The following is a 12,462-nucleotide window of genomic DNA, read 5'->3' on the forward strand; positions in this document are numbered from 1 at the left end:
GGTGTCTACTTTCCAAAATGGGGTCATTTGGGGGGGATTTGTACTGCCCTGCCATTTTAGCACCTCAAGAAATGAGATCGGCAGTCATAAATTAAAAGCTGTGTAAATTCCAGAAAATGTACTCTAGTTTGTAGACGCTATAACTTTTGCGCAAACCAAAAAATATACGCTTATTGACATTTTTTTTACTAAAGACATGTGGCTGAATAAATTTTGCCCTCAATGTATGACTAAAATTTAGTTTATTCGATTTTTCTTATAACAAAAAGAAGAAAATATCATTTTTTTTCAAAATTTTCGCTCTTTTTCCATTTATATCGCAAAAAAAAAAAATCGCAGAGGCAATCAAATACCATCAAAAGAAAGCTCTATTTGTGGGAAGAAAAGGACGCAAATTTCGTTTGGGTGCAATATTGCATGACCGCGCAATTACCAGTTAAAGCAGCGCAGTGCGAAATTGCAAAAAGACCTCTGGTCCTTAAGGTGTTTATTGGTCCGGAGCTGAAGTGGTTATAGAACGATCGGATTTTCCGAAAAACTTTGTGCAACCCGTGTGTATGCAACACAAGTTTCGGTCAAAATCCGTCAGAAAAAAATCTGACAGATTTTGTGGTCGGAATGTCCGACCGTGTGTATGGGGCATCAGACTTCTGGAAGAATTCAGCTGTTCCAACTTGTCAAAGTCTTTGTGTAAATATGTCTGTGTCATCTCTCCTAACGGGTGTGTGTGTGTGTGTGTGTGTGTGTGTCTATCCTACCTTCCATATGGAAGTGTTGGCTTATATGTTACATGTGAACGTCATAACCTCACAAAAACTTAGAACCTTGTATGGCACACATTAATTTCTGCTAACTTCAGCAATATGCTATACAAAAGGAAATACTAACTTATAGAGTCATATGGTGTTTGATTGACAAGCCCACATGTAACACTCTATACGTGAAGTAATGTGCTGATCATGTAATGTCATATAACCAAACATCTACTAATATGAACACATATTACCAACTTTAACAACATTAAGTAATTATTATTAATATGACTGAGACTACAAATTAACTTAACAGGATATAAACAAATATGTATTATTGCTCTACCTCAGTGATTCTCAACCAGGATTCCGCGGAACCCTAAGGTTCCTCCAGAGGTTGTAGGGGTTCCTTCAGCATTGGGCAATTTCTGCCTCTCAGATAAGTTCCCACTGACACCACTTATCTTTTTAGCTATTTGTAAGGAGGTAATTCTTCCCAATGATCACAAGCGTAAGGACCATTCTTCCCACTGACCATCACACTAATGTATCATGAGTTGTAGAGTTCTAATTTTTAGCAGGGGGTTCCCCGAGACTGAAGAACTATTTCAAGGGTTCCTCTGTGTTGAAAAGGTTGAGAAAGGCTGCTCTAGCTACGTAGATATGTGTCTATTTTTGTCTTCTCATGACATTCTATACCAAGATACCTTATATGTTATTTTCATATACCAGAAACTTCTAACAATACTCAGCTTTAGATGAAGAATCATATCAAATTAAAGCGGAGGTCCACCCTAAAGTGGACCTTCCGCTCATCGGAACCCTCCCCCCCTCCGGCGCCACAATTGGCACCTTTCAGGGGGGAGGGGGGTGCAGATACCTGTACAGTACAGGTATCTACACCCACTTCCGGGATAGCTCTCTGCGGAAAGGGGCGTAGATTACGCCCCTTTCCGCAAGTGCCCGCCCCTTTCCGCAAGTGCCCCGCTGCCTGCTGGGAAACACACAGATCCCAGAGGCAGCGGGGACCGTCCTTATTGCGCAGCGCAACTCGCGCATGCGCAGTAGGGAACCGGGAAATGAAGCCGAAAGGCTCCACTTCCTGATTCCCATACCCAAGATGGCGGCGGCAGCACCCGAGAGACGATCCAGAGATCGGCTTCGGGTGCCGACATCGCGGGCGCGCTGGACAGGTAAGTGTCACTATTTTAAAAGTCAGCAGCTGCAGTATTTGTAGCTGCTGGCTTTTAAAAAAAAAAAAACGCGGAGTCCCGGCGGACTCCCTCTTTAATTGATCAAGGTCATTCACAAATACTATATTTATTATGACTAATCATAAAACCAAATATGTTTTGCAAGCTTGCCACGAATATAATATAACACCTATGAGTGCCGAATTATGAATTTGGAATAATTTTCTAACAATCCCCCCTGAATTATGATTAATCATATTAAATTAATTTAATATATTCGAAATATCATTCATATAACATATACACATCCTTGTATCAAATGATCGGACACAATATATCTCAGAGCTGAAGCAGCTAGAAATAACTTTCCTTCCTTTCTCTTTACTTTAACTCCTTTTAGAGCTATCTATTCAAAATCTTAAAATAATGGTATAGATTTTAAAAATGTATAAAATAATAATGACTAATATCAATAATTAATAATAATTAAAACAAGTAAAAGATGTAACACTCTAAAACTTGTCATAATGTTCCATTGTTCTTTTAAGAGTGATATGTTGCTTAAGTTATGAACAAAAGATGTTCTATTAACTATAATGATTGTGCATGTCAGGGACTTACCAGCGATGGACAAGCACAGCTGCGCTTCTTCTCAAACTGAGCCTCAGCGTGTTCACACTGGCAGCCGTCGGCGCATGCTGCGGGCGCGCGAGCGTGAGTGGTGCGTTAGGCGCGTGCGTGTGCGCGATAGCGCTGTTTGCTACCACTGAACGCTTAAAGGTTCTCCTAGTGCGGTGCTGTTTCGTCTCAGCTCCTGTGTATCTGACTACCTGAACCTGATCATCCGCTACTGTTACCGACCCGGCTTCGTCTGACTTCTCTGCCTTCTCCAAAGCCGACCCGGCCCGCCTGACCTTGCTACCACTTCTGCCTGTGATTCCGTTGCCGACCTCTGCCAGTTTTACAGACGCTGCCTTTGCCTGGTGCTATCACCTGTCTGCTCGCCTGCTGACCCGGACCGTCCGACCCTGCTCCAACCTGCTACGTGTTCAGTGTTCTGCTGTGCCTGTGGTTCCTCTCATCGGCTCCTGTAGCTGCTGCTTGCTTTCCTCAGCTCTTCTATTAACTCTCAGCCCTGGTCCGCCAGCCGTCCAGCCATCCCGAGGGATCTCTTCTCCGCTATTAGTCCCAGCGGCCCTATTGCAGCAGGCACTCCTACCCACTGTGCTCTCGAGACCACTGTTCCCATTCCAGTGGCTCCTGAACCAGCGTTGTAAGAGAGGTCTCCTTCTACAAGTCGGGCTTCAACACCAGGTACCTAAGTGCAGCTGTAAACGAAAAATATTCAATATATGAATAAGGAAAAATAAATAAAAATAATAATGATAATCCTAACTTAATATGAACATTAATATCAGAGTAATTGGATAATCAAAAAATTTATATGTGGACAAATGTTTCAGTCCTAAATTATTTATCTATAGTAGATAGATAAAGTTTCTTCTGATTTGTTTTTTCTTCGTGAAACTTTAAAATTTCTTCTTCAAGTTCTGTTAGGTTAGAAAAACCTTTTTGAATAAGATAAAACAGTCATAAATATGAAATATAAAACTTTTGTCCAATATTCTTCCCGAGAGGATTCCTTCTTTAACTTTTAATTTTCTGATATTCTCTTTGCGCTTCATATGAGCTTGTTATCCTACATATTTATTTAATTTTAGATGCCATTTCTGTAAAAGAGATGCAGTATCATTAATTTGTAACTTTTTTTTTTCAACAAATGTTAAAATATTATGGGACAATAACTTTGTGAATTTGTTAAACTATATGTAAAATTTTTCTTCAAAGAGAACTTCTGTATGACAATGTACTGTCCTTATCCTGTCTAAGATTAAATCCTTGTTTTCACAAACAAAGAAAGGTTTTGTATCACCCCAAAGATTACAATGGACTATGCCAGGGATATGCAATTAGCGGACCTACAGCTGTTGCAAAACTACAAGTCCCATCATGCCTCTGCCTCTGGGTGTCATGCTTGTGGTTGTCAGAGTCTTGCTATGCTTCATGGGAATTGTAGTTCTGCAACAGCTGGAGGTCCGCTAATTGCATATCCCTGGACTATGCCTTTGTTCTCATCTCTAAAAGATTAGAAATATGTGTAACGGTATTCTGTGTTACATAATTACATAGTTACATAGTAGGTGAGGTTGAAAAAAGACACAAGGCCATCAAGTCCAACCTATGTATGTGATTATATATCAGTATTATATTGTATATCCCTGTATGTTGCGGTCTTTCAGGTGCTTATCTAATAGTTTCATATCAATGCCCCCCCCCGCTGAGACCACCGCCCACATCCTTGCCGCTCTTACAGTAAAGAACCCTCTACGTAGTTTAAGGTTAAACCTCTTTTCTTCTAATTTTAATGAGTGGCCACATCTCTTGTTATACTCCCTTCTGTGAAAAAGTTTTCTCCCTATTATGGGGTCACCAGTACAGTATTTGTATATTGAAATCTCCCCTCTCAAGCGTCTCTTCTCCAGAAATAATAAGTTCTGTGCTCGCAACCTTTCCTCATAACTAATATCCTCCAGACCCTTTATTAGCTTTGTTACCCTTCTTTGTACACTCTCCATTTACAGTACACCCTTCCTGAGGTCTGGTGCCCAGAACTGGACAGCATATTCCAGGTGCAGCCAGACCAGAGTCTTGTTGAGCGAGAGAATTATCATTTTATCTCTGGAGATGATCCCCTTTTTAATGCCAATATTCTGTTTGCTTGGTTAGCAGCAGCTTGGCATTGCATGCCATTGCTGAGCCTATCATCTACTAGGACCCCCAGGCCCTTTTCCATCCTAGATTCCCCCAGAGGTTGTCCCCCCAGTGTATAGCTTGCATTCATATTTTGCCACCCAAATACATTTTTCTACATTGAACGTCATTTGCCACGTAGTTGCCCACCCCATTAATTTGTTCAGTTCTTTTTGCAAGTTTTCCACATCTTGCGGAGAAGTTATTGCCCTGCTTAGCTTAGTATCGTCCACAAATACAGAGATTGAACTGTTTACCCCATCCTCCAGGTCGTTTATGAACACATTAAACAGGATTGGTCCCAGCACAGAACCCTGGATGACCCCACTACTCACCCCTGACCAGTCCACGTGTTGAAGCTCTTATTCTAGTGTTAGACTGTTCTGTAGTAACAAATACTGGTTCAATGTCATTCTCTGTTCTTATGCTGGAAACCTAAAGTAAAGACATCTCAGATACAGCTGTATAAACATGTGCTGGTGTACATTCCTGAAGATGTCTTCCTTCTACATCTATTTGAATGTGTTTGGATGATAACGCTCTGAACCATAGAGGATACGTTTTCCTACATTCTCTCAAACTATCTTTTTCAAAAATACCTTTTAGTGAGCAGTCAGGTGTCTGTACAATGATTTTGTTTGATTTCACTATGCTCTCTGTAGCTTTAATTGCATAGTAAAAACTTAGCAGTTGCTTTACACCTGGCTCAAAAGTTTTTTCCAAAAAAGATAAAACTCTGGAGAAATAGGCAATTATTTTCTCCTTACCTTTTTTTGTAATTGAGACAATTTTACTGAGATGGCATTCTCAGATAGATGAGTTTTCAAAACAAAAGATGCTTCAGAACAAACCTCTACTGTATTTAAAGCGGGAGTCCGCCGTTTTTTTAAGCTGCTGACTTTTAAAATAATGACACTTACCCGCACAGCGCGCCCGCGATGTTGGCACCCGAAGCTGATCTCTCAATCGTCTCTCGGGTGCTGCCGCCGCCATCTTGGGTATGGGAATCAGGAAGTGGAGCCTTGCGGCTTCATTACCCGGTTCCCTACTGCGCATGCGCGAGTCGCGCTCCACAATAAGGATGGTCCCCGCTGTCTCTGGGATCCGTGTGTTTCCCAGCAGACAGCGGGGGACCTTCAGAAAGGGGCGTAATCTGCGCCCCTTTCCGCAGATAGCTATGCCAGAAGTATAAGGTATAGTATAGTATAGTACAAGGTATAGAAGAACATTGAAAAAGCAGACATAAAAAAATTATATCAATTTATTTGAGTATAAAAGCATTTGGCAATACAAATAGTCAACGACTAGTATAAAGAATGACGTATTTCGACTAGTTTTGCTTTTCAGCTTCCTCAGGAAATACATATATCTAGGAATATATATAGAGATCACAGTTAGGTATACAGTAAAAAGGTAATATATGATCAAAAAGATACAATGGGGAAGAGAACAAGGTTACAATATGGAAAAACACTTCACAAGAACTTACCCGAACACCCGTGCCCCCGAGACAGCTCAGGTAACCAGGGGAAACCTCCCCCGGCGACTGGGAGGGGCATTAAACCAGACACTAGCCGAGATCTATATGGAAATATTTATATTAAATCATGGTTTATACTTGTCACAAGACTTTTCTTGGGTGACACCCAGGTGTGAAATTTATCTCCATCACCAGGGATAAAACGATGTGATTGGAAGAAATAGATGTGCCAAGAATAAACCCCTAGGGACTAGAAAATTTTGAAAGTATTTTTGCTATAGTTTCATGAACTACACCATCACCAATACCTAGGCCAGGTATCAGGGCTGGACTGGGACAGAAATTTGGCCCTGGACTTCATCCAGACCGGCCCACTTACATTTTGAGTGTCTCATCAGCAATCCCTTACATCAGAGTGTCCCATCACCAGCCCACTTACAACAGAGTGTCCCATTACCAGCCCCCTTACATAAGAGTGTCCCATCAGCAGCCCCCTTACATAAGAGTGTCCCATCAGCACCCCCTTACATCAGAGTGTCCCATCACCAGCCCCCTTACATCAGAGTGTCCCATCAGCACCCCCTTACATCAGAGTGTCCCATCAGCAGCCCCCTTACATCAGAGTGTCCCATCACCAGCCCCCTTACATCAGAGTGTCCCATCACCAGCCCCCTTACATCAGAGTGTCCCATCAGCAGCCCCCTTACATCAGAGTGTCCCATCAGCAGCCCCCTTACATCAGAGTGTCCCATCACCATCCCCCTTACATCAGAGTGTCCCATCACCAGCCCCCTTACATCAGAATGGCCCACTGAGCCATCGGCCCACCGGGAAACTCCCGGTAGTCCCAATGACCAGTACATGCCTGCCAGGTATTAATCGAGTGAACATATAAGTCTCTTTTCTGAATGTGAACTCAAGTTTTTATTGACAACTTTTAGTTATAGGGATGGAAAAATGACTATTAGCAATTTCTAGTACAGAGAACACTTTGTCCTCAGCATTCAAATGTAACTTTATGTTAGATTTACCAGGAAGAACTGGGTTATTTGTGATATGTTTATTCAATGTCCTTAACCACTTACCGACCGCCTCCTGTACATATATACATCGGCACTTTGAAGAGGGATATCTCGGTAACGACAGCAGCTGCTGCCACAACCGAGATATCCATCTTTACAGGAGGCGGTTGTGTTTACGATAATGGTGGTCTCCGCGGCGGGTTCTTCGCCAGATCACCATTATCGGTGGGAGAGGTGCCACCCCCCCTCCCGCCGCTTTCTCGTGCCCTCCGCCGCTTACTGGAGCCCTCGGTATCGGCGGAGACAATCGGGTCCTTCACACTGCTGGGTATGGAGACGAGTGAGGGTAAGATGGCCCCCCACTCGTCTCTATACCATAGGAGGGCGGAAGCAACGTCAAAACGTCACTTCCGCCCATACCTCTTAAAGGAACATTTTTTTAATGTCATTTTTTCCAATTACTTTTTTTTTTTTATTGCATTTAAGTTCAAATATGAGATGTGAGGACTTTTTGACCCCCCAGATCTCATATTTAAGAGGACCTGTCATGCTTTTTTCCTATTACAAGGGATGTTTACATTCCCTGTAATAGGAATAAAAGTGATCCATTTTTTTTTTTTAAACAGTGTAAAAATAAATAAAATCAAGTAAAATAAATAAGAAAAAAAAATGTTTTTTTAAAACACCCCGTCCCGATGAGCTCGCGCACAGAAGCGAACGCATACGTGAGTAGTGCCCGCATATGAAAACGGTAGTCAAACCACACATGTGAGGTATCGCCGCGATCGGTAGAGAGAGAACAATAATTCTAGCCATAGCCCTCCTCTGTATTGAGGGTAAAAGTTTGACGCCATTCCACGAGCAGGCGCAATTTTGAAGCATGACATGTTGGGTATCAATTTACTCGGTGTAACATTATCTTTCACAATATAAAAAAATTGGTCTAATTTTACTGTTGTCTTATTTTTTTATTCAAAAAAGTGAATTTTTTCCAAAAAAAGTGCGCTTGTAAGACCGCTGCGCAAATACGTTTTTTAAGTACTTATAATCCAGGCATCTGCACCCACTTCCAGAACAAGACCGCCGCAGATGCCCCCCCCCCCCCCCAACCAAACACACAGTTCCCAGGACACAGCAGGGACCAGCAGAGACGCGCCGCGCGACTCGCTCATGCGCAGTAGGGAACCGGGCAGTGAAGCCGCAATGCTTCACTTCCCGATTCCCTGACAGAGGATGGCGGCGGGGGGCAGCAGAGAGACGAGCGATTGCTCGTCATCTGCCGCCAACATCGCTGGACCCCGGGACAGGTAAGTGTCAATTTATTAAAAGTCAGCAGCTGCAATATTTGTAGCTGCTGGCTTTTAATATTTTTTTTTTTTAAAGGTGCAGAACCACTTTAAATTTACAGCAATGTTTTCTCCTATGGTCAGATCTATGACAGTAAAGGCACGTGATGGGCTCTCCTTGCCTCACTTGTCTGCACCTGTCATCGTCATTCTTGCTAAGAACTGTTGTTTCTTTCTGTATGTCTATTGGGCGCACTGGACAAGGAGGCTCTAACCCCTATGATTACTATAACCTCCTATGATTACTATATGTTGCACTCAAATTAATTGCACAACTATGGATCACCCCCAGGGTACCCACTAGAAAACAATGGGTGGAACAAGTCAACAAATTACTAATACTAGAGAAACTAACATACCAACACAGAAATGTCCCACGTAAATTCTATGCATTATGGCAGGCTTGGCTAGATGTCCCAGGATTGGCACCACATCAGCTGATTAACCACTTGAGACCCGCGTTATAGCCGAATGACGGCTACAGCGCGGATCTCCTTTTCCGGGACTACGTCTATTGACGTAGTCCCGTGCACGAGCGGCCTGCGCGCCCCCCGAGGGGCGCGCGCGGGGCGCTCTGTGATCGGCGAGTCTACGAGACTCGCCTGATCACCGATCCGTGCAAGGGGTTGATCCCGACCCCTTATCACGTGATCAGCTGTCAGCCAATGACAGCTGATCATGTGATATAACGGAGCCGGTAATCAGCATGAGGAGAAAAAAATAAAATAAAAATAAAAGCCGATCACCGGCGGCCGATCACGGCCAGCCCTGCCAGTGCCCACCTACCCCCCTGCCAGTGCCCACCTGCCCCCTGCTTTGCCTGACTGAATAAAAAATGTGTCCCCCCTGTCAGTGCCACCCAGCAGTGCCCATAGTGCCACCCAGCAGTGCCCACAGTGCCACCCAGCAGTGCCCACAGTGCCATCCAGCAGTTACCACAGTCTGCCTCAACAAAGGTGCTGCACCCCAGTGCCACATATCCGTGCCCAGCAGTGCCGCCCATCAGTGCCCAGCAGTGCCGCCCATCAGTGCCCAGCAGTGCCACCTATCAGAGCCACCTATCAGTGCCCATCAGTCCCATCTATCAGTGGTACCTATCAGTGCCCCTTAGTGCCACCCATCTGTGCCACCCATCTGTGTCACCCATCCGTGCCATCTTATCTGTGCCCGTCTTTGCCCATCAGTGCCGCCTTATCTGTGCCCATCGGTGCCGCCTTATCTGTGCCTATTAGTGCCGCCTTAACTATGCCTATCAGTGCCCACCAGTGCAGCCTATCAGTGCCCACCAATGCAGCCTATCAGTGCCCACCAATGCAGCCTATCAGTGCCCACCAGTGCAGCCTATCAGTGCCGCCTCATCAGCGCACTTCAATGAAGGAGAAAAATGACCTGTTTGCAAAATTTTATAACAAACTATTAAACATGATTTTTTTTTTTTGCATCTTTTTTTGTTTGTTTAGCAAAAAATAAAACTCCCAGCTGTGATTAAATACCACCAAAAGAAAGCTCTGTTTGTGGGAAAAAAATTATAAAAATGTCATTTGGGTACAGTGTTGTATGCCCGCGCAATTGTCATTCAAAGTGCATCAGCGCTGAAAGCTGAAAATTGGTCTGGGCAGGAGGGGGGTTTAAGTGCCCAGTAAGCAAGTGGTTAAGGACAGGCTCTTACACATCGGCTGATTAATGTAGACGGCTAGTGGAATCCGAGTTAATGTCTATCAATGCTTGACAACACGTATAATCCAATCCCAGGAGATACAGAAAACCCTGGTGGGTCGGGGTAACTCCTTTGTTCAAATATATCACACCCACCCTCAAAGTTCTGAGGGAGTTAAGGTAGCTGTTTGTTTCTTTTTCTTCTTTTGCAACTTCATTATATGACACAGTACTAATAGAACGCACCTATAAAGTTCTGTATACACTATAACAATTGACAAAATATAACTGAAAGTCGTATATTTTATATTGCTGTTTTATTATTGAACACTGAATGTCGCATACCATGCACTGTGAAAGTCAAAGTAAAAACTTTTTTTTTTCCTGATTTAAAAAAAAAAGAACTGTCGTTTCTGACATGTCTGTAGCCTGACTATTTTTGTCACATTGAATTATAGCTACCTCATGTGTGAGATTGCTTTGATTCAATTGTCTCCTAATTTTATCAATGAAGCTTACTATATCATTTAAATTTTGACATTCCTGTGCTATGGCTATTTAACCACTTCAATACCGGGCCATAGTCAAATGACGCCCACAGATGGGATCTCCCATCCTGGGTGGGCGTCATATGACGGCCTCGGTATTTCGCCCGCAGCACGGCGATCATGGATGAGGTGTGTTCCTCGGACACAGCCCATGCCCGGCCGCGTCCAATCACAGCCGGTCACATGTACTGTGCATTCACAGCGCTCGTGCACACGCCTAGGGCGCGTACAGAGCGGCGATCGGGGATGCGGCTTGTCACCCCAACCCCGATCGCAGTAAAGAGCCAATTAAATTGGCTCTTTACCACGTGACCGGCTGTGTCCAATCGGTCACAGAATGTAAACAAACCGCGGTAACGAGAGGTTACCGCGTTCTCCTCCTCACACACTGATAGTGTGTGAGGAGGAGATTGCGGTAACATCTCGTTACCGCCTAGTGTACACACCAACACACACTAATTACCCCCCCAATAAAGAGGACCTGCCACCACCCATCAAAGTACCTGTCACCACCCATCAAAGTACCTGTCACCACCCATCAAAGTACCTGTCATGACCCATCACAGCCCATCTGATTACCCGAGTACCTGAGTACCTGTCAGCCCATCTGAGTACCCGAGTACCTGTGCCAGCCCATCTGAGTACCTGAGTACCTGTCCCAGCCCATCTGAGTACCCGAGTACCTGTCCCAGCCCATCTGAGTACCCGAGTACCTGTCAGCCCATCTAAGTACCCAAGTACCTGTCCCAGACCATCTGAGTACCCGAGTACCTGAGTACCTGTCACAGTCCATCTGAGTATCCGAGTACCTAAGCACCTGTCAGCCCATCTGAGTACCCGAGTACCTGAGTACCTGTTCCAGCCCATCTGAGTACCAGAGTACCTGAGTACCTGTCCCAGCCCATCTGAGTACCCAAGTACCTGTCCCAGCCCATCTGAGTACCCGAGTACCTGTCACAGCCCATCTGAGTACCCGAGTACCTGTCACAACCCATCTGAGTACCTGAGTACCTGTCCCAGCCCATCTGAGTACCCGAGTACCTGTCAGCCCATCTGAGTACCCGAGTACCTGTCAGCCCATCTAAGTACCCAAGTACCTGTCCCAGACCATCTGAATACCCGAGTACCTGAGTACCTGTCCCAGCCCATCTGAGTACCCGAGTACCTGTCCCAGCCCATCTGAGTACCCGAGTACCTGTCACAGCCCATCTGAGTACCCGAGTACCTGTCACAGTCCATCTGAGTACCTGAGTACCTGTCCCAGCCCATCTGAGTACCCGAGTACCTGTCAGCCCATCTGAGTACCCGAGTACCTGTCAGCCCATCTAAGTACCCAAGTACCTGTCCCAGACCATCTGAGTACCCGAGTACCTGAGTACCTGTCACAGTCCATCTGAGTATCCGAGTACCTAAGCACCTGTCAGCCCTTCTGAGTACCCGAGTACCTGAGTACCTGTTCCAGCCCATCTGAGTACCAGAGTACCTGAGTACCTGTCCCACCTGTCCCAGCCCATCTGAGTACCCGAGTACCTGTCCCAGCCCATCTGAGTACCCGAGTACCTGAGTACCTGTCCCAGCCCATCTGAGTACCCGAGTACCTGTCACAGCCCATCTGAGTACCCGAGTACCTGTCACAACCCATCTGAGTACCTGA

At 44.8% G+C, this 12,462-nt stretch overlaps 1 protein-coding gene and 1 long non-coding RNA gene across 2 annotated transcripts in view; one reads left to right on the top strand and one right to left on the bottom strand.

The window, feature by feature from the left end:
- The window catches only part of LOC143926703 (uncharacterized), a 125,238-nt gene that overhangs the window by 97,366 nt on the left and 15,410 nt on the right, over positions 1-12,462 (top strand). The window lies entirely within an intron of this gene.
- Positions 1-12,462, bottom strand: part of LOC143926783 (cytochrome P450 4B1-like) — a 110,690-nt gene that overhangs the window by 88,007 nt on the left and 10,221 nt on the right. Inside the window, exon 2 of the mRNA XM_077450830.1 lies at positions 5,092-5,191. Within this exon, the coding sequence (XP_077306956.1) occupies positions 5,092-5,191 (100 nt within the window). The remainder of the gene's footprint in view (positions 1-5,091; positions 5,192-12,462) is intronic.

The sequence above is a fragment of the Lithobates pipiens genome, unplaced genomic scaffold (assembly GCF_037356315.1).
Source record: "Lithobates pipiens isolate NorthernLeopardFrog02 unplaced genomic scaffold, aLitPip1_a1.2 Scaffold_23, whole genome shotgun sequence".
Classification (NCBI taxonomy): domain Eukaryota; kingdom Metazoa; phylum Chordata; class Amphibia; order Anura; family Ranidae; genus Lithobates; species Lithobates pipiens.